General features: G+C 43.1%; 2 protein-coding genes across 2 annotated transcripts in view; both read left to right on the forward strand.

Moving 5' to 3' along the window:
* Positions 1–1,405: 1,405 nt before the first annotated feature.
* On the forward strand, positions 1,406–10,175 carry si:ch211-79k12.1 (uncharacterized protein LOC568891 homolog). The gene is made up of 7 exons (XM_038710937.1): positions 1,406–1,563; positions 2,283–2,404; positions 2,878–3,076; positions 4,205–4,350; positions 6,394–6,538; positions 8,320–8,464; positions 9,544–10,175. The coding sequence occupies exons 1-7, from the start codon at positions 1,512–1,514 to the stop codon at positions 9,629–9,631; spliced, it is 897 nt and encodes a 298-aa protein (XP_038566865.1). The 5' UTR covers positions 1,406–1,511; the 3' UTR covers positions 9,632–10,175.
* Positions 10,176–13,088: 2,913 nt separating this feature from the next.
* cadm4 (cell adhesion molecule 4) overlaps positions 13,089–22,884 on the forward strand; it is a 147,499-nt gene continuing 137,703 nt past the window's right edge. Inside the window, exon 1 of the mRNA XM_038710939.1 lies at positions 13,089–13,438. Within this exon, the coding sequence (XP_038566867.1) occupies positions 13,366–13,438 (73 nt within the window). The 5' untranslated portion in view covers positions 13,089–13,365. The remainder of the gene's footprint in view (positions 13,439–22,884) is intronic.

The following is a 22,884-nucleotide window of genomic DNA, read 5'->3' on the forward strand; positions in this document are numbered from 1 at the left end:
AAATGTGCACCTGGTACAAAAAAAAAATACAAAAACAATATAACTAAACAGGCAATACAAAAATAGACAGAAGTCTATACCATTAATAACAGCTTACTAATAATCATAATAGCTTATTACTAATAATACGTAAAATAATGACAATAAAGCATGTTCATAAAGCCAACATAATTTTAAGAAAATTCGTTTATTTTCTGGTAAGTAAGCTTATTACAATGCAAACACCAAAATTTATGAATATATTATTTGTCACTAAATGAAGTTATAGATATCCTAGCAGTGATTATCATTTACATAAGGAGATCAAAGAATTCATAAAATGTGCCCGCCTACTCTCCCAAGAATATGAGGGTCCTCCATCCATCCATCCATCGTCAACTGCTTATCCTGCGTACAGGGTCTCGGGGGGCTGGAGCATATCCCAGCTGACACCCTGGACAGGTCGCCAATCCATCGCAGGGCCACACATAGACAAACAACCACTCACGCTCACACTCACACCTAAAGACAATTTAGGGTCACCAATTAACTAGTCCGCATGTCTTTGGACGGTGGGAGGAAGCCGGAGCATATGAGGGTCCTATTTTCAGCCAATTGTTAAATATAGGATACACATTTTTAAAGATAAGGTTACGACTGTGTATGGCTTTAGGTAGCGTACACAAATAGACTTTTTTTTTTGTTACACTGACAGGTATTTACTCTACATCTTTCTAACATGTTTTTTATTTGTACCATGTTCCAGCAGAATAGCCTCGCTATGTAAACCTATGGTGGATGCAGCAAGTCACATAGAGTGAAAGTGAATATTTTAGGCTTTGTCAGGTAGTAGTTAGTTGAAAGTTATGACTCTGTAAGCATTTTAAGTCGGCGTACTCTGCATTATGAGACCATTTGACAGACCGAATTTCTTTCGATCCTGTCTCATTTTCAGCTCAGGTTAACAGCTAATCAATCAAAGGCCGCAGCAAATGAAGCGTAAAATGTTTGCTTGTTCGGCTTTACATATCACACCGTGATATCCCGAAGCTCTGCGGGCCGGGGACGTTTCAAGACCTCTTTCAAATTCTGTTGAACTTGCTCAGAAAAATACTGATGTCAACAACAAAGCTCAGGCTGAAAACGTGATAGCACCGATTCCTGTTAGCTACAAATGACGCACTGTAACTGAATTCGATTAGCCTATCAGATCTGCACAGTGCCTTTAGTTCACGGATCGCACAAACAAACAGTATTTCAGGCGTATGCTCCTCAGCAAAAGAGAGCCATACGATAGTTGAAATAGGCAATAAGGCTTACTGGGCAATCCCGGCTATAAAATGATTTGGATGGACAGTATATTATTGATTTCAGAATTTCAGACTGCTTTGGACCCACTTCCTGAAAAACACCAGACTGAAAGCCACACCCACTTCTCACATAGATAAATACAGAGCAAACTTTCATTTCAGATTACAAGCTGCGTAGGACTGCACACCATTTTTCTGATACTGCGAAGGTTTTCCAAAGTCATGAAAGTAATTGTTGTTGTTGCAGTGGTCGCCCTGGTGCATGGCAGTTATGGTAAATATGTTTATTTTTTCTCATCGACTCTTCTACAATCTTCTGAAAACATTAACTTTTATTGCCCCTCTGAAATTAGATATTGGTTTAATATTCAAGTCTGTTTCTGGTCTTTTTTTTTTCCACAAAGAGATTCATACAGTTTGCTGGCCCTGTGTGTGTGTGTGTGTGTGTGTGTCTACCTGCTTTTCTGTCAGCCTGCCTGTCTGTTTCTGAGTTTGTTTGTCCTCCAGAGAAACCGCTTCATTTTCTCTTATTTCACACTGATGTGATTCCCCTGGTGGTTACAAGACTCAGACAAAAAACAGGAAATGTTGGTGGTTTTAACAAGGGACCCAATAGAAAAACAGCTAAATATTTGTATGTATACACACTGTATGCAGAGACCTGTATCCATAAAATTCAAAGCTTAACTGTGAAGAAATAATGTAAATGGTCTGTTGTTGTGTGTTGTAATTGTTGCCTAATGTGAAAGACAAAATGCCTGTGTCGTCACTAGTGTCAGTGAGGAGGAAGAACCTGTCGCTGGTCATGTGGCCATTGTGACTTTGAGAGTATTGGCAGTTTTCCAGCTGGAACCTGAAACAAATGTCAGGAAAGGGAGAGGTTGTTTTGAAAGTGTTGCCCAGAGCAGCAGCTAGATCCCCAGCGCAGGTCAGCCCCCTGCCTGTTCATGTTGTGATCAATAACCCGCGTCTATAATCTCTGTCCACATGCAGCCACTTTGCTTATTAAAGGGCCAACCCAGCCGGTCCTGGAGGGAGAGAGTATCACACTGGAGTGTCTGTACTCAGACTCTGAACTCAACATCAGCCAGGTCCACTTTGAAGTCTATTCCAAGGTGAGCCATGGGAGCAAATGGGTAGGTGGGTGTGAGAGGAAACACAGGGAAGAAGTGGTACTTTTCAAAAGATCAGGACCCTCCTCTCACCATAATGCTCAAGAGCTTTATTGTTATTATTTAGTTTATTCTAAAATTAATGTAAAATATTCTCAGTGATTTAGTAACTCTTGTAGTAGTGGGAAAAGAAAGATTCATCTTTTTTATATTTGTTTAAATACAGGCGGACACTGTACATAAGAGTGCCTCCTGAACAGTGTGACATGTCATAACATTTGTTGCCAAAACTAATTTGCTGTTGTTCTTCCTAAAAGGGCAGTCTGCTGTTCAATGTAAACATCACCTTGAGCAGCTGATAATTTTGTTACTTTTAGATTAGGATTATCAAAAGTGCATATAAATTGACAACTACCATCACCTGTATCCACAACAATGATCTTTCAATGACCAATCTTATTTGTTTCCCTTACCAGTACATGCAGGGCTGGCGTTCAGTTTGGGAGCGATCTTGGTGCTCCTATATGATGCAAATCGAGCGGACTGCAGAGAGTCTTGTCCTGTCCATCTCCCATGCAGGAAGGTACTATGAGGGTCCCTACCGCTGTGTTTCTGACGCAGAGAATGTGACTGCGCCAGACAGCATCTCCCAGCCGCTGGACTTCAAAGTGCATTGTGAGTGCCCGGGTTGACATGGGTAGGAACTGTGTAGGGGCTGTCTGCTGAAAGTCTGTGGAACAATGACTCTGTGACACAATATTTCCCTTTTGCCAAATGAACTATGTTTTGTGTGCAGGAATCTGACAATATGCTATAAAAATGTGACATGCATGTCAGATACGCAGCTTCTGAGTTTCACTTTACAAACAGGACATGCGTGGCATAGCTGAGAGTACTGACATTACTGACAAAGGCGGAAGTGTAAAGAACACATCTATGGACATTGGTAAACAGTCTAGGTGATAAGGCAGAACAGAGAGACTCTGAGACCTTGCAATTTCCTCATATTTCTAACAAGCAGGAGGTAAAAACAATCTTTCAGACACTGTGGACACAGCTTTCTTCACAGTGAGGGATAGAAAAACACATGAATAGTTAATAACACAAGACATATCTATGCAGTGCAGCTGCAGAGGGTACACAACAAAATAAGTGCAAAAAGTACAGATGCAGTGCAAACACTGTTGGCTAGGATAGGTTTACTGAAGTCATTTCACATTTTGTCTGCACTCCAAGCAAACAAAGACAAATTCTTCTCGCGGGGCTTGAGTTTGAAACTATCAGCATAGGGTACACAGTTGCATGAAACGGCATCTGTGCCATAGCTAGTCAGATTATCAGTGTCCTCTATCTTCTCGGTGGCCATCAAATCGACTGTGATGGTGTTTGATAGGCTCCTCAACCTCATGGGGGGAATCAATAAGAGGCAAAGATTAGAATGGACTAGGACTGAAGTAGACAGAGATGGAGAGAAGCCAGGAGTTGGATGGACATGGGCCATCTATTGAGATGGAAGAGAAAATGAGCCATTATTCACAACACTGCCTCTCTAAAGACTTCGATAAAATGAAGCCTATTACCATTATTATTGATTGCTTGGTACAGTCTGTACCGCTGGAAGGCATTCATACTTGAGCCTATATACTCAAATATACTTAAAAGATCTGAGTGTTTACCATCTGCTACCCCTGTAAACATATGTTCAGTCACGTCCCAAACTCTTGAAGAGGTAGCTTCAGCGTACATTCCATTTCTTGCTTCATTAATGCTCAATGATGCTTCCTCATTCCCGCTGCGTTGTAGATATGGGGGAGCTGTCACTGTCCAGGGAAGGCTACACCAGCTACCTGGGTGTCCCACAGGAGCTGAAGGTGCGACTCGGTGATGACGTGGTGGTGAAGTGCTCTGTCAGTTCATCAGAGGAGCCGAGCTACTTCTGGAATAAAGACGTGAGAAAGCCTCAGGAATATGCACAGTGGCAGTGTCCTCATTATGCTTTTGGAAACTTGTCATTCTGTCTCCCGCTCCCTCCCTCCACTTTCAACGTGACCTCTTTATTTTTTTCCTGTCCTCTAGGACCCTCTTTCTCTATTGGCTTTGCTCAAGCATTCTCTTAATATTTCTCCCCTCTTCTAACACACTCTTCTTCTCTGACTTTCTCAAGCCACTTGTTTCCCCTTGGCTGTTGTCTTTTCATCCCCTCCTCTGAAGAAGTGCTCCGTACCGGTTGGCTTAGGCCCACCACTCGCTGGGGATTGCAGCTTGCCCACTTACAGAGGATTAATAGTTTAATGAGGTCTAGACAAGAGCCAGTCAACCTGAAAACAATTATGTGGATAGATTTCTAATGATTTTTTTAGTGTTTGGTTAACCAGTATTGAATTATTCAACTGGGCTCTTCGCTGAGCTAAGGAACCCTCACCCGAGGGAAATTAAGACATCACAATGTAAAATGCCGGAGTGACTAGTGACAATAGGCATGTAGAACAAGAAGAAGTTGACTTGGGAGATACACTGTGCTCTTGTGGTGAGAAAATGGTATTACACTCAACGTGCCATCAAAATCACCACCACCACCAGCGAGTAACAGGTGTAATGAAGCCATGCAGCTATGAAGATATTTTGGGAAAAGGCAGACGTAATTGCCAAGTTTCCCCTTTTGTTATTTTTCTTGATAAGTCTGCTCAGGGTTAATAAGCTTGTTAAAGGGTCACTGCTAATCCGGGTTTTAAATGGGCTTACAAGTCCAAATCCAATTCAGTGGACATTTTATACTGCTAATACTGTTTGTCCTCGGCATGTTCATATGTAGTGCTTTAGGTTTTTGTCATTTGTTGAAGAATGACAGACACGTCCGTTGTTGTATGTTGGAATAAATTAGCGCACCAGTAGTCAGGATTCACCTGTCGATCTAATCGTGCGCTATTTACATAAGTCACAGGACCTTTGCAAAAGAGGAATGACACATTCTAGGAAATGATGAAATGAAATGTTAGTGGGAGAGTGTGTGTGTGTGGGTGTGTGTGTGTAAGCCCACTGTACGGATGACAGGAACAGATATGGGGCAGAAAGCCGCATCCGAATGGCCCACTTTGACAGACAGACCCTGTGCGCACATTGGCCCCCGGTAATGACAGCAGGACAGAGGCAGAAACGGGCCACTGCTTGGGAGCCAGTGGATTTGCATACAAAATGCTGCTTTGGCCAAACCTGGCCTTTATGGGAAATCCTCTTAATTCAGATCCATTCAAATTGAAATGGACTTTCTTGGCAGGAGCTGCAGCTCCCAGGAGCCAAATCATTTGCATGGTGTAATGTCTTTTTTTTTTTTTTTTTACCCCCTCCTCTACGTTTGTTTATTTTCCAATCCTTGTGTTTGGCCTATTATTTGTTTCCTCCCATGTTGGGCTCTATCTCATAATAGTGCTGCTATTTTTGTGTCAACAATTCATCCTGCTCCCTTGCCATCTCATTATGTGTTGTGTTAACAGTGTGTTGTTGCGGCATCATTCTTTGCGAATGATGGTGTTATCTGGGGTATTGACTTGTGTTGATGTGTGTTCATTCATTGGGATTTCTGCTCAGGTAAATACACTTCATTTGGAACTTTGTGGACTGTTCTCTGAGGACCACACACCAGCTGTCTGTCTTTCTGTCTGTGTCCCGCTGCCTTTGCCAGTCTATCTTGTTCTATTTCGTTCTCTCTTTGTCCGTCTTTCCTCTTTTACTGATACACAAATCAGCCAAAATAACAACTTTCTGCCTCGCTTTTTCACAATCTTCATGTCTGACAGTCTGTGTTTCTCTCTCTGTCTCTATCTTTCGCCAACTGGCATCATCTGTTCTCCATCTCTCATGTGCTCTCAGCTCAGCACAATTTTAATATGTAGGAGTTTTTGGATTGTCGTCGTCGTAACAATCTAGCCAATAAAATATTTGTTCTGCTTGTAATTCTCCTGCACCCTTGTATGTTTCCATCTATTCTCACTTAGGGTGACGACTGGATCCTGCCTTCCTCTACGCTGACGCTCAGGAAGGTGACGGCGATGGATGCAGGACAGTACACTTGCATGGCCGAGCATCCCTCTGTGGAGTCACTCCGCAAGAGCCGCACCATCAGCGTCACTGTGCTGCCTGGTAAGAGGAGACTTGACGTCTACCTGGACAAGGCCTGTTAGTCTAGAGTGGTCATATACCGCTTCCTCATTCTTAGAACTGGTTTGAGTTTTCTTTGTAACTGTTGTAAAATTCAGCTGACAAAATCCCTAGTTTGTTCTATTTCCTTTTCAATTAGCCACTCAGATGTGACCAGCAAGGTCAAGTGTTTGGGTGCATTTGCGTCATCGTGAACATAATGCAGAAGTTCTCATTTGAAAGCGTGACACTTTTTTTTTAAAACCCTAAATTTCTAAGGAAGGAGTGCGGGGTTAAGGTTTAATGTATCTGCACGCAGAAATTATGAAGTAAGAAAAAACTGTGATGCTGTAATAAAGAGAGGTGAAGGCATTTATGGAAATACCACACATAAAAAAGGTGACAATAAAGTCTCAAATGGGAAAAAAAAAATTCAAAGAAAATAGGTAAGATGATACCATAGGTCATAATACATTTAAAATAAAAGGCAATGACAGAACTGCACCAACTTTAAAGGATAAGAGGATAATTATTAGATATAAAAGAAGCAATGATTTTACCTGACCTTTTGCTTTTGACAGAAATATCAAGTCAAACATAAGTGTACTCTAGAGCACAGAACAAAGAGACACAGACTTAAGGGAAGTTAGAATTATTCGTGAGCCATTAGAAGCTGAAATTTGTGAGCAGGGGATTGGTTGCTGTGACTTTCTAACATAATCAGAAACTATACAGTACATTATAGTACATAATGATAATAAGCTCAGCAGACACTGCTTGATTAGAAGTTTGGCTGTCTTTTCACTTTTGTGGATTGATGTCTACGGAGTGACAATTTTTCTTTGTCAGAGCCTGTCTCACTGACAAACTGTCTTATTTCTCATGAAACGTGAAGACTGTATTCAAGTGGAGAACTAATTTCATTACAACATTATAGCTAATCCAATTTACGACACTTCATCTGTCTTCATCATCTTTATCACTGACCTGTGAGATGACTATGCTGTGTTAATGCACTGCAATTTTTAAATACTGTCCTCTCACTCAGTTGGATTCATAAGCCTTGTGATTTCAATCGTTGAAATTATGCAACCTCTAAAAATGCAATTAAACCAATGCATGTTATTTATTATGGTAGAGTTATCTTATTACTGCTGCAATTGACTCATTGGTCACAGGGCTCCTCAGTGTGTCCAGTATTTTCTCTGAAGCACATGTACTAATTAAAAAAGGTAATAATTTCTAGATGCTAAAATAATGTTTGCTCATCCTTGAAAGTATGGTGAGCAAATGTTTCATGTCTATGCTGTTTGAAGTTGCACTGCAATAGGAGTACAAACCTCTAGCAAACAGTGCTAGTGCAAAAGGAAAAAAGAAAGAAATCCTCTTAACAATTACTGGGTATGTGAACAGACGAGGCATGTGTTTGTTGCGGCTTCAAACCCTCATAACCTTTTTTCCCCCCATAGTCTTTTCTTTGTCCACTGCACATGAGGTCCACAGAATCCACAAATGATATATATATATAATTTGGTAATGTATGCACATGAAGGAGATAGACAGTTTTTAAAATTGTAAAAGGCAGAGTTCTTGAAGATCAGTGCTGCGTATGACCGTACAACCATCTGAACTCCAGACAGACACGCTTTTCTTCCACAAACAAACAAACAAACAGGAGGTTGCCTTTAGAAGCTTTGCCTGGATGCGGGAAGATCATAGTATTTTTGATTTAGGAGTCCGTGTGATGCATTTTTACCTTCATGTCTGAATGATTTGTCCCACAGAGGATGCCCCCTGGTATGAGTCTAGTAATGGACGTCTCGTGTTGATGACCTCGGCGGGGGCTGTGTCTCTCTTGGTGTTCATCCTCTCCATGAGTGTGTTCCTGTGCCGCAGGGCCAAGCAGTCCAAGACCAGCAAGGGACCCATGTAAGGAACAACTGTTTGTTTGCATCTGCACCACCTTCATAAAAGTGAAATCCATTTGCTCTTCCACTTGTGATTTTAAATCATGTTCAGAATCTGATGGATAACGTGTCTCTGAATGCAAGTAAGTGTGTGTGTGTGTGTGTGTGTGTGTGTGTGTGCGCACGCTTGTGTGATTGTTTGATTTCTATACAATGCTTTATCCACGCTCACCTTCCTATTTTCCTTAACTCAGCCCCAGTGTCTGCTTCTGCAGTTTGACTTTATATCACAGATATGGTTATTGCTGCAGTATTTCATTCTGTCTCATGTGATAGAACCAAGGCCATTTCAGTTTCAGTGTGTGTATTTTGGTATGTGTGCCATTGAGTACCTTGGTGTTTACTTCACCTTGTGTATGCGTTATGTATGCCAAGTGTTTTTGCAGAAAACCTTTCCACACACAAACTAGCGCCTGTGTGCTTTTTATGTGGTTTAAAAGGCGTTATCCACACAGAATATTAAAGTCTAGCTCAGCAGGCCTGACCTGCCCGACCTCATCCTTGATCTGTTTCATGCTCCCTCCTCTCCCATGTGTATCCACACACATTCTGCTCTTATAAAAAACCTGGGCTAATAGATCCAGGTTTAATTCTGTGAATAATAGTATATAAAGAATAAATAAGGCTACAATCCTAAGAGCATTAGTGGAAGGCCCATTAAATCTGTTGCTGACTGTATGTTAATGTGCACCGTGACCCCACACAGCTTCGCTCATTAACGTCTTTTCCATATGGGCTGACAAAAAAGCATTTTCAAAATGCAGAATTTCCAGAGCCTGATTCATACATGGTTTCTGTGTCTTTATGGTGGCGTAAAAGAAAAAGTTTAATCCTTACAAGTGTGGCTTGGCATGTGCTGTCATGTGTATATGAGCACGTGTGCATAAAAAGAGAAAAATAGAAAAGACAGTTCATATGAACAGCCAGGTGTGGTTCCATGCTCTGTTCTAGTTTCCTCACTTATAATTTTCTAGTGCCTACTGGGAGGTCGATATACTGATAATGATGCTCTTCTGTCTTTCCTTCTTTCCCTCTCTCCAGTGATGACCGGTCTCAGAAAAAGCCCATCTACAAAAACAGTGTGGAGTCCCTACCCTCCACCTGCGGAGACAAACAACCTCTGGTGTGACTACACAGGCAGGTGGAAGGATGAGGAGGCGGGTAGGAGGAAGATGGAACGAGAGGCGAGGAAGATTGAGTGGGTGGCCAGAAAATGAGGGATGGCATAAAGGAGATACTTAAAGAGGGAGGAGATGGTATAGGGTTATGGATGGTCACACTGAGGGAGAAAAGAGGGATATTTAGAGACTGTAGGGAGAGCAAAATCAAAATCAGTAACAAGCTGGGTGTAATAAAACCTGAAGGGCAAATGATTGCTTTAGAGAACAGAAGCTGCTTTGCTTGTGGGTGTATGCTGCAATAATGCATCTGCAGTGTGGAAAATGGTGAGCTTCATTCTTAACAAAACATTGATTGAGCCATTTGGGTGATAGGACAAGGTTTTATTCTGTTCGTTTGTTTCCCTTTCATCCTTTTTTTTCCTAAAGCACAACCAGTTCAAAGCATCTGTGAGATGGTTATTATATCTTTACTGTGACAGCACATTGCACTCTACTATTTTATTTAATGTACTTTGGATTTCTTTGATATTAAATGGCTTTCAGAAAATAATATTTACTGACATGTGTGCCATTGATTTTGTTCCATTTTAGAGACACAAAAGCGGTTGGGGAATATTGACAACGCGGTTAAAACCCGCCATGCATGTGTGCTTGGCTGCACATCTTCTCGATCCAGTTTCATCTAAGGCTTGCATCATCTTGTTTACCAACCTTTACCTTCAGTCTGTAAGACCTTACTCTGAAGCGGTGACCTTTACTCAAAGTACTGTGCCTGTGCATGCTTGTTTTTCCCCATCTGCCTGTTAGCACAAAACTCATTCTCAGTGAGTTCAGCTCACAAACACATGCATGAAATAAAGAGTCACACTTGAGAATAATAAGAGTAGGCAGGGATAGCCACTGCTAGTTCTACGTCAGTATTAACTAGATTTAGCTACAACTACATCTTTTTAATTTTCTCCTCTGTTGCCTTGTAACCCTTAACGGTGGGCCACAGTACCATCACTTATTACCATAATCGTACTCAATGCAGAGAATTTCATTACGCTTGTCTGTTGAAGTTATGTTGGGTTTTATGTGGTTTTATTATGGGTGTGTGGTTGACTGTAGGCCATCGTTAATAATGGGCGTAGCGGCAGTTTAACAATGACACTCCATTAACGGGTGCATGCGCCACAGAGCACAGCCAGGATAATGTTATTAAACTGATTATTCAAGCCCCCCGTACAGCTCGCTTCTGCTGCAGCCATCCTTTTGTTGAGCATTTTACAGACTCCTTGTATTTCTTTTCCAACTCCACAAACTTCTGCTTACTTTATGTCTTAGGTCAACCCCAGGAATAAAGAGAACAATAGCGAGACAACCAAAACAGAGACTTTTAAAAATGCGTCACGCTCCATAGGAAAAAAAAAACAATGTTGTAAATTTAAAATACCCTCCTGCATGTGAAATGCCAGTGAGCACAATTTTGTTTTGGCCTTTGAGTCAGTCATGAGTAAAAAGCTGTGGACTCCCTAGTGGGCTTTGGTCCTAGGGTTTCAACTGGTTGGCCAGAAAAGACAAGATTATGTATCAGGAATTTCACACAGTGGAGCTGTCCCTGAGGTACAAGCCGCTGGTTGGGAGGGAGAGAAGTGTAGTTTACAGTGACATTTTGACCTTGATAGTGCCTCATGGATAAACCCCCCGGACAACAGCTTAGGGCGATGCAGGAACTGTGCAGAGAATACAGAGCAGCCAAAATGTTTTGTCTGGTGCAGGCAGGGTCCTAACTGCACAAAGATGCAGATCTGTGACACTAAAGTCTAGCTACTCATCACTAGTGTCAACAGTTAGTCAGGTAGGCAAACGTCATAGCTGTCCTCAGGACACTAACCTACATGTAAAGATGAGTTGTAGCAAACATGCCACCTCATTGACTAATGCATCAGCTCTGTGCCGTCGCCCACTGCTGTTCTCGTCACGGCCACTTGGTTTTGTATGTGCATCCTGCATATGTTGTGTCAAATGGCTGAAAATGAAGGAGTGGAGTTCGCTGGAGAAGCAGGTGTTTTCCCCTCATTACTTCCTGACAATGCCCCATCTGGTGCGGTGGAGATGCTGCCACAGATTCCCTGCCAACCGGAGGGAACAAACACTTGCGGAGCGGCTGACTGGGGAAAAATGGGATGGGATGGGAATTGGGGAATGAGCGGGGCAGTTATTATCCTCGCCAAAAACACCAAGGTTAAAACTTTTGTCAAGAAAGTAAATCACTGAGCTGAGAGAGCGTGAAGCTGAGATATTAAGATTTCACACAGATCCACAAGTCGAGGTCAGATATGTGGCGTGAGTTCAAAGAAGTCAAGGGTAGAAATATTAATATTAATGCTAATAGACTGCTTTGATGCTTTACTGCCTGTTTGAACTTTTCTGACAGTTTGAGCCGAACAGACCAAAGTGTCTGGAGGATTTGTGACAGATGAGAGAGAGGCCAAAGCAGATATCAAACCCATGACGTGCTATCCATAATGTTACCTGAAGGAGGCGCCAAAGATACAGTTTCAAAAAGATGCCTTCAAGCCTTGGATGCCACAAGCCCATGGTATAACAGTAGATTGTGGGGGAGGGGGGGGGGACGTGGAAAGAGAAACAATTTTCATAATGGAGCAGCGCTCTCTGACTGGAAAACACAATTATGGACAAACAGTGGTCACAGCATGAGGGTAAAGTTAAAGAGCCCCTTTAGCTGGACCTAATAGGGCCTGACTACAGATGAGCAGAAACACTTGGCTAGTCCGGAGCACAAGTTTTCTTTCCGGGCCATTACCACCATTGTGACCGGTGATTTAACCAAATACACCTAGGTCTGCTTTCTGCTGTCCTGGATGAGCCCTTTGCACATTTGGGAGACAAGGCAGCTTGTGCAACAGAATGTCTCCTAATCTCAAAACACCTAACGCACATGTTCTGATTTCGCAGTGAGTCAATATATAACCTTTCCTCCAGTTTTAGTCGCCAAATAATCTAGATAAACACATCTTATAATGATAAATAGTTATTTTTGCCACCACGTCTGTCTTATAATGTGTCTTTTTGTACAACTGACTTTAGAAAAATATGATTGCAACAGCATTGTCTCTTCAAACAATAAACATCTGTTTCATTTTTCGTCATTTTAATCATTGTGTCACACATCGTTGTCGGTCCCTGGAACTGAATTTGAAACAAATTGGTTATTTGCGTCGGAATAATTAATGTTGGTTATCAATCACATTTAGAGCGAATTGATTTCAATTAATTCGAATGTGCAGCCCGTCTTCCCTCCGCTGATCTCCTGTATACCCTGTTTCTTTTTAAAGCCCAACCCCTCTTTCTCATCCGCACACCCCTCCACCTGCTCCTGCTCTCTACAATTGGTCAGAAACCCGCACTGGCCCGCCCTACTGTCAAGCTTTTAAACATATTTACAATGTAAAGTAACCAAGAAAAACTGGCTTAGCCATCACATTCAGGCACTCAGAGCGAGAGAAAGTGGGTGTGTATGAGAGGGAGCATTACTATGTGAATACCTGCTACGCACTGAGGGTTTGGTAAAATACACACTCGTTCGCGCACAAGTCGTACGCGCGCGCATTCACACGCACACGTTTACAGACGCTAAAGGCGCTGTCAGTGAACCTGCGGGTTCAGGTCACTCTGATTTCATCAAGGAAGAGGAATACTGAAGGAAGAGATCACGGGGGGAATATCAGCGACAGCCATGGCTTTCGCGACCGTGTGGAACTACTGCGTCCCTCTCACCATCATCACAGTAGCCTGCTTGGTGCGCACTGGTAAGGCTCGACCGAGAGAGTGAATGAGTGTGATGAATTGAGAAGAGTGTTAAGCCGTCTCGATGTGGTGAGGCTTTTCCACTGCAAGTTTGCCTAAGTCCTCTAAGAAGAAGCTGAATAACGCTTAAAAATGCACCCGGTCTTTTCAGACTTGGGAAAATGGAAGGAGGAGCTCACCGCGGGACAAAAACACGTGCAGATATTCTTGTTAACAGCCATCCTGCGGGCCACTGTTAATATTTGCCGCTGGGTAATCAGAATTAAAGCCGTTTGGGCAACATCCGTATTTCTATTTTGGTATGAGTCATTCTGTTGTCCACTTCTCAAAGCTGGAAAGACCCTGAAATACCACAAGATGAAAAACAAAAGTGAAAGGCGCAGGCTCGCTGTCACTTTTTGCCCAAGTAGAAACATTTTATGAATTATTCCCGTGCTCTGTTGACTTGTGCGTCACAGCATTTTGACCGTTTTCTCTGGACAGACCGTGATTGGGATTTATTGTATCATAGCTGCTGTGTGAAATGAGGCTGGAGTCCCGGGAGGCATATGCAGCCCAGTGTGTATACAGCCATGCATGTAGAGAGCTCTGATTGAATATTCTGACAGCCACATGAGAGCTCATAACAAATGCCCGCAGTGGACCAGACGTGTGTCACACACCAGACCCAGCAGTGGGGTTTGTCACTGCTTTTATATATTCTGCAATAGTGTGAAGGAGTGAAAGGACCTCTGAGACATCACCTTATCAGATACAATAACACCTAACTTATATATATTATAAAGCTTTGTAATGACACCTGCAGTGCCTTTGTTGCTATTAGTCTCCCCACTGGCACTGCTCAGTCTGGGATAGTCCTGCATCGCTCCCTCATAAGTACACCATATTTCGTGGTCACTACCTATCACAAGTCTGCTGCAAAAATAGGGATTTAGGACTCAGTCATGACTCCGAGCAACTTCAGCCTCATGGTATTCTGTGCCATCTGCTTGGATGTGGTAAAATACAGACTCATAACAAATCTTCCACTGAAAGCCTCCTGATGACCAGGAAGATGTTGCTTCACTGAACCGTGTCCTGTGGCTGTTGTGTTTTATAGGGCTTTGTTTAAGTTGTCTCGAGGCAGTGAAAGGGTTAAGTTCTAGGTCGGATATTGTCACAGTCAGACCTGTGCTGTTGTGATGATGTCTCCTTTATATAGGGAGTGCTACATTGCTCCATAGCCATTCTCGTGGCTGCGCTGATACCAACCTCACCATGGCCTGTGTATTGATTTCTTCTGTTGAATGTGTATCTATTTATGTCTGCTCCTGTAGAGGGTTGATTTACATGCACAAGCATGTAGACGTTTGTGTCAGTCTAACTGGAGTACTGTGTGAGTGGTGTGCGTGTGTGTCTGTGTGTGTCTAGGCGCCTATTTATTAATACATGTGCGTTGCATGTAAATGTGCTTTATGTCTGTGTGCATGCGTGTGTGTGCTGCTTACAGTGCCGCGTTTTGAACGAGCTGCAGGCAACCTCTGCTGGGGGCTGCTCGCTGATCACGGTCATTAATCTAGCCACTGACAGGGGCCTGGAGAGACAGGGAGCTGGGGGTGGAGGGGTGTTATGGGCAGGGGGTGGATGGAGGAAGGAGGGGAAAGAAGTGTAAAAATGGTCTGTTTGTGAACACGCTGCGCATATGCAATCTACTGTGTATGTGTAAAAAAAAAATGTATTTCATGTCTTGGTCATTTTCCTCCACAGAGAAAATGGGGCAAAACTAATCTAGAAGAAAGGAAAAAGGTGGGAGGGGATGGGTTTTGACGTTTGTTAATATGCCATGATAGAGATGGGCAGATTGATTGGACGTGTAGACGGATGAGTGGACAGATGGATTGAGAGGGTGCTGTGAAGATGGTGAGCCTGGGAGACTTGGCCCTACTTTGAAGAATGGAGGAGAGACAGAGTGATGGGGGGAAAGATGGAGAGAGCAAGAAAGGCAGAAAAGAGCGAGTGAGAGAAGAAGAGTGGGAGAAGAAAGGCAGAAAGACTTCACAGTGTGTCTGACGGGAAGGCCCGAGGGACACACATGCACACAGTCAGCGCTGTGTGTTTATGCGCTGAGTGCATGACTTTGTGGGGGTGGCTGATCCACAGCAGCTGGGGGCCAAACTTACACCCTACGTACAGTAACAAATGCTGCTAACTCCACCTCTGCTGTTTTCCCATCCTTAATCGCTAACAATGCGCCCCTCCATCGTTTCCATTCTTCCACCTCCTCCCCATTCCTCTCCTATGCCTCCATTACCACCTGCCTCATTGCTGCGTGCATTAAATCACCGCCATTTGTTTATTTGAATGTGTGCAATGAGAGCCATCCGTTTGAGCTTGTTCCCCATCATGCTGTTTGGACCTTGGCTGGGGCTCCGGCGGTTGAAAAATGGCAGCAGTTGGACGTACTTGTGGGAAGAGATTTGAATACCAATTATAGCTGGTATGTGTGCAAGCACAACACACACACACACACACACACACACACACACACACACACACACACACACACACACACACACAAACTAGTACCTATACACAGAGGCCACGCATAAATCAATGTCATTGTGAGTCACAGAAGGGAGGTCTGGCGTACAAACACAAACATCAGGGGAAATGCTGTACACACAATAACCAAAAAAATATGGATGCACATGAGCAAAAGCATTGGTGCTGAAACACACACGTGTACACACACACATACACACAACTTTAACACAACTCTAAAAAGCTAACGTAGTACATTAGAGTTTCTTTTGAACATAAGAATAGGACTGCTAATGTAAGAGTTTGTCTAAGCACAATTGTAGTTTTTGATGCTTGTCAGACCCAGTTTGCATCATGCCAGAGGTAAGATTGTCTTTTTACTTTCTTCCACATTGCGCTGGGCTTGCATTTTCACTGTATTTATTTGTTCCCTAATGCGCTGAAAAAGTCTTCACCGTAAGCCAAGGTTTATCCTTTGATCCAAACCTCGGAGGATAATTCACCTCCAAAATAAAATAAACTTGTCGACAATTTAATTAAAAAGAGCGAGACCTCTCTTCCTTGCTCTCTGCCCTGCCATCTGCTGGTTCACAATGTAAATGTGAGGCCAGATTTCAGATCAGATTTCAGTGTTGCGTTGTGTTTTTTCCTATAATTCCCTGTCTTTTGTAGGTCTAAATAATTGGAAAACCTGGATTTGGCAGACAGTGCTGGCATGCCTATCCGCACAAGAGAAGCTGAAATGAGCCTTATTTTAAAAATACGCTGCCTATACTGCTGTCGTGCACGGCCCTGTTTGATCATCTGATGCGGTCTTAAAGGGTCCTGACAGGGTGGCCCACTATCTCAGCGGAGCAACTGCCATGGCATAAGCTCCATAAACAAATTGGACTGTGTCACATTTTGGGCTAGTCATGACTGAAAGAGTTACAGAGCTTGTGTGGGCTGTTTTTATTCTCCCCTGGGCTTTTATGAGTCCATTACTCAGAAGCAGAAGAAGTTCCTAGTCTCACCGTTTAGTGCAGGTGATGTATTTTACAGTAATTATCTCCTAATCTGCCCCCCAGTCTTCAATGCGATCCACAACTCCTGTTTTTGAGCTGCTGTTGTTTCACACAATGATTGCATCTTAAGAACCCCCTCTAGCATTATAGACTAGGTCCACAGAGGATTTTATTTTTACATCAACTTCAATAGAAGGAAAGGGAAATAAGACATGACAAGACATTTTGTTTCCACTGCAAGGACTCATCATATGACATGGCCGTCTCATATCCCTTTTCACATCCTGTTTACAGCACCGTGCTTCGGTCTGTGTTTCATGGAGAGCTTCATGTATAAACAGAATACATGAGGCACAATGATTGAAAGGGGCACACAAAGACACCAATTGGTAATTGAAGGCTTATATCTCATTTGACCATTTGTTTAATTGTCCATTAGTGAAACTTTCTGTCAATCTAATAAGGCCAGCGCTAATGTAGAAACACTCTTTATGGCTGCCACCTCATCTCCTTCCCATTACTATTCCCCAGACAGTACAGTGCGTGATTATCATAATGGTGATCTATGTCGTCCTTACGTGTCGCTCTCTGAGAACAACTGGCATTTCACCAACTTTGCTGCTGAAGTTTTTTAATGCTGAGTAGGATGCCAAGGACGTCTCCTCCATTTGCTGGCATCCGAAGCCTGCCAATCAATCCTGCTTCATCCAATTTGATTGGCTCAGTATAAAAGCGAAACGCCCTCCTCGGGTACAGCTTTCCATAGTGTGACCTGATGTCCCCTGAGCCAGCAGCTTTTCTCCAGTCGCTGACCCCTCTCGCTGTATATTTGTCTTTGCCATGGGAGTGTGAAATCAGTAAACAGCGATTCCCTCCGCACTGCTTCTTGGCATTACACACAAAGGCAGTTGTTATGTATTCTTTCCACTGGGTTACAAGGTGTACTTGGTGTTTTAAGCCAGTCAAAGTTGAATTGCATTCGGGTAACAGAGGTGGAGGGAGAGAAAAGGGATCCTGAGTCTGAAACAACATTGAAACACTAATGCCATGGGGTGAGCATTCCTCGCTATTGGTGACACAGTTACCATGACTAAGAGTAAACGTTTATACCTCCTGCTTGGCCCAGGGCTTGTTTAACACCCTCCCTCGGTGCTGTGACACCTGTCTCCGCAGCTCCTGCAGGGCGCCACGCTAACTTGGCCAGACAACGGCCTCCGGTAACACCAGTAACCAAGGTGATTATCCCCACTCAGGCGCTGCGACAAAGCCCTTACCAGCCGTGATTGGATGAGAGAGGCTGATTGAGCTGAAAAGGGCAAGTGCCTAAAATTGAAGAGCTGGAAACGGTGTGCTCTGCCAGTGTGGAGGTGAATGCACATCTCATCTGGAAGACTTGGTGTAGAGACAAGAAGAGGGGAGAATGGCTGGTAATGAGGTGCTTTACCAGGGGTAAGGAGGAGCAGTAAAGGACTGAAACCCAGGTGAAACTGTCAATGCTGGGCACGAATGTTGCCAACAAGTCCCCATTTCCCTTTACCCTTGGGAGGTGTGTGTGTCCAGTAGAAGCTAGCCGATGAAGAGTGACCAGGCTTAGCCGGGGCACAGAGGGACTGATGGGGTCAGAGAGGGAGGGTGAAAGAAAGAGGGATAGATGGTTCACTGCACAGTATATAAAACTGTGAAGGAAGAGAGGTGTGGGGAGGGAAAGCACTAGGGGCATGTGTCACAGACCAGTGAAGCAGGGAGGAGTGGAGCAGAGAAGAAAGACAGAGAGGAGTCCAACAAACAAGTGAATGATTGCAGGATTTGCAGAATGGATGGGTGTAAAACAAAATTTAAAAAAAAGGCGAGGGAGAGAGAGCAACCCCTGCTGCGCTGAATGACGGATTTAGAAGACACAAAAAGGTGAGGAAGGAGGGAAGGGTGAGATTAAGAAGGTGGGACCAAAGCAGAAAAGTGCAGGGTACTAGTGTAAGAAGAGGATGGGGATGAGGAGGAGGAGGAGGGGAGACAGAGAGATGGATGGTGATACACAGAGATAAAGACGGAGAGAGGGGCAAGCACTGTGTAGGTGACCACACCAGAGAGACAAGGTGTCATGATCGATGAGGTCACAGTACACACACACACACACACACACATACAAGTACTGAAATAGTTTCCCAGCAGCTCATAGGCAGTCCTCCCACTTCCAGAAAAGCTACATGGTTCTTCGGCTTGGAGAATTAAACACCCACACACGCACAGGGCTATTCATCTGTTTGCCATTTAGAATCCTTCTTCGTATCATCGCCATTAATAGGTTTGCTTTGATAAGATTGTCAGATGCTGAAAATTGCTAGTCAAAGCACTGCACTATCTACTGGGAAATCAGGTGAAGATTTTCAGAAGGCGGACACAACAATGCTGAAGAGGTTTCTATCTTAGAGAACTCTCAACATGTCTCTCTCACGAGTGGCAAATTCACTTGAGCTATGACCATATCTGGCATAGATAAAGTGGTAGTGTCAGTTGCTGTGGTTTCAGAAACGTCGGGAAGGTTTTTCCTGTTTTTTATTAAAGTGTAACAAGACCTTATTAAAACATATTATTGAATGTTTAAAGTATTTAGTAAGAAAATATTATCACAGATTATCTTTGCAAATGTTACAGAAAACCGCACATTCTGGTTTGTTGGACGCTCTTTAAAAATCAAATGCTAGCAATCAGTGAAAGACCAGTGATAATAGGAGCTGCCAATAGGTCAAACTCAGATTGCTCCATTCTGGACAGATGCCAAGTGATTGTTGACACAGCTACTGAAAAAAAAATCTACTGCAGCTTTCCCGATACTTCCCTAAAACTCTCTGCCGCTTGTCTCTTGTCTATTCTTCTCTGTATCTCTTTCTCAGGCCTAAGACAAGAGCTTCAATGTCAGGAGTAGTAAGCTTTGATCCACTTAATTAGCAAACCATAAACAGCCATTAATTATAGCCAATTAGTTAGCAGCACATGAAAACAATCCTTGAAAAGTTGGCCGCTCACAAAGACCCCAAGCGCTTGTAGGAAGAATAGAATGAGAGCGAGAGATGGACAAAGAAAGAAGGAAAAAAATTGAGGGGAATAAGCCTGCGGTCATGCTTAATGTGCTGGGGTGAGATTTACCGCAATGATTTGCTGGGCTCTTTTGAGATTCATAAGGTCATCAATTCATGCTCTGCTCTCAGCAGGGCAAAACAAAAGTGAAGCTATGCAGCCGTCTGCACTGAAGTAAAGAGAGAAGAAAAGAAGCCGGGCCAAATTGGATTGGTGCTGCGATTGTTTCTGCAGAGATTGTTACAGTTGGCAAGGCCACTTAAAAAGTGGCCAAGCACCAATGACCTTGAGGAAAGCTCTGGCTGATTCTCTCCCAGGATTCATTTTCTCTCGAGCGGCTGAAGGGGCATTTAAGTGCACAACTGCTGTTTCACCTTATGGCCATTAACAGGTACACCCCCCCCCCCCCTAAACTGCACTAGCAGATTGAAGCAGTGCTTTGACTCATGTCCACAGACATATTTCTATCTCTGTGTCCATCTGCCGGGTGAATAATGCTATCATGGACTGCAGAAGGACTGTGTCTCCACTTTCTGGCCATTGCAGTAGAGGAGTGGAAAAGCTATACAGTCTGTGATACTGAATGAGTTTGACACAGGCCTTGGGCATTGGGCGCAGTTGCGGAGAAACAGTGGTTCATAGCAACTGCCACCCGCTGAGCCATACTGGTTAACTGAGCTGTAAAGCAGCCAGTGGGGTTCTATGGTCGGTACCAAAGTCATTTTTAGCTTTTGTGGACTCTAGCCATGGACAGCAAGTGGTTTTTGTGTCTGCAATATAGATCCTACAGTCTGGAGAGCCGCACAGTACACACAGCATGACGCTGTCGCCTCTTGACTGCATATACAGTAACTGCAATACTTTATTGCAAGAGAAACTAATAAAATAAAGCTGTGGGGGAATGTGCTTTCATTCTTGATTATTTTTTCTCTTCCCAAGGGCCAAGATGGCTGCCATCTGTCCTCCCCTTTATCACAGTAACTCCTGCTATTTTAGTCATCAAGGTTCAGGGTTCATAATATTTATCATAATGCAACAAAGGTTTGTACAATGAAATGTGAGCAGTAGTCCCTTCATGCAACACATAAAAACAAAAACAAAACAGAAAACTATTATTTAAGGTGGAGAGCAGAGGATGATTTGAGGAGTCTCACAGCCTGAGGAAAGAAGCTGCTCAGTAGTCTGGTGGCGAATACTTCTGGATCGCTTGCCAGACGCAGCAGGGTGGACAGGCTGTGGCTGGGATGGGTATTGTCTTTTAGTATCCTTTGGGATACAGTTTGCTGTTTATCTGATCCAACATGACCCGTAATACATGATGTTATTATTTAAAAATGTGCTTTCCCATCATTAAAATTTACAATATAAAATAAACATGTTGAATGAATAACATGTATCTTTATTTTAATGTTAGAAAAACACAAAATGACAATTGACAATGATAACTAGTGCTAGGCATCACTCTGAGTCTTGCATAACATCAGTGTAAACTTACATGAAAATCTGTAGTCATGTCAAGTCACTATGAAGCAAAAACTCTTTGATGTACGCTTTGTAAGGCAGGAAATTGAGGTTGCCAACAAAGATGAAGCCTCAACAATCTGATGGAAGAAGGTATGAGCCTGCAAAAATGACAAAGCTAATTTCTCAACGTCAAGATCTGATCAACTGAAATAGCAGAAGAGAAGTTTCCCATATCTGGTTAATGTGTCTGTATCTGTAATATTGCCAAACGCAGACAAAGCATAATTTGACATTTTGGACAACTTTCTTGGATATGTTTTACTGCTTGCAAGTTTCTTCAGCTTTGAAGGATTCAAATGCAAAAAAATGAAATTAGGAAACAGCTCACTTCTTGCTCCTAGACAACTCTATGTGTTGTGCATAGTGCAAGTACTAAAATAACATAGAGGTACCAAGATTATACTTAATTATGCTGACTTCCTTATTATTAGTCTCACTAATAAATTTGCCACAGATGATGCATGACGGCACTAGTAAGGGGTTCAAATTTAGTTTTGTGACTACACTGTACTACTTGTACATGCAATTATAACTGATGCGTATATAGAGATGGATTTGAGTTGTGCTATAGGGAAAGTGAATTATGAGCTTATGGGGAAAATTTAAAACAAACATAAACCACAGGTAATTAAAAAGCAGGTTGATCCCAAATGATTACTGATGTCTAAATCTCTGGTTGTGTTACAGAAGTGTGCACAAATCTGCAGCAAAGCAGACAGGCAAGTTGCTTACGTGCATACAAACACACATGCATACGCAAATTTACATATGCAGGAACACAAATATTACACTGCACTCGGGAGACTGTAGAGACCTTTCCAAACTTATTTACTGCAGCGTGTCCCAGTGCGCGCGCGCGCTCTCTCTCTCTCTCTCTCTCTCTCTCTCTCTCTCTCTCTCTCTCTCTCTCTCTCTCTCTCTCTCTCTCTCTCTCTCTCTCTCTCTCTCTTTTAAATGCCATGTTCCGTCTCTGGCATCCTTTAGTATGAGCTTCCCTAGGATCGCGTATACAAATAGAGGGACACACCTGGTGATTGTGTTGTGTAAGTACAAACATATTCACAAATGCACATAGACAGTGTTTTCAGCTTTTTTTCATCCATGTAGCAACCCTTTTCCTACCTTTTGTTCTCAAACAAAACCTGTTTTCACTCTTGATCGCTACACTGGTTTTCCTCTCCCTGCCTGTTCTATGCCTTGTTCTCCCCCCCCCCCCCCATCTGTCTTTCTCTCCCTCAACCCCTCTCTCCTCTCTGATCCCTCACTCCCAATTCTACTGCAGTGTGAAGTGAGTTCAAGGGCCCCAGCAGTGACTTAGTGTCTTT

Source organism: Micropterus salmoides, unplaced genomic scaffold (assembly GCF_014851395.1).
Source record: "Micropterus salmoides isolate LMB-PRFRI ecotype aquatic unplaced genomic scaffold, ASM1485139v1 Ms_hic_scaffold_11, whole genome shotgun sequence".
Taxonomy (NCBI): domain Eukaryota; kingdom Metazoa; phylum Chordata; class Actinopteri; order Centrarchiformes; family Centrarchidae; genus Micropterus; species Micropterus salmoides.

Coding starts and splice junctions, on each gene's coding strand:
- si:ch211-79k12.1 (XM_038710937.1), top strand. CDS start 1,512: ATGAAAGTAATTGTTGTTGTTGCAGTGGTCGCCCTGGTGCATGGCAGT. Junction 1,564..2,282: donor CCTGGTGCATGGCAGTTATG/GTAAATATGTTT, acceptor GTCCACATGCAG/CCACTTTGCTTATTAAAGGG. Junction 4,351..6,393: donor GCTACTTCTGGAATAAAGAC/GTGAGAAAGCCT, acceptor ATTCTCACTTAG/GGTGACGACTGGATCCTGCC.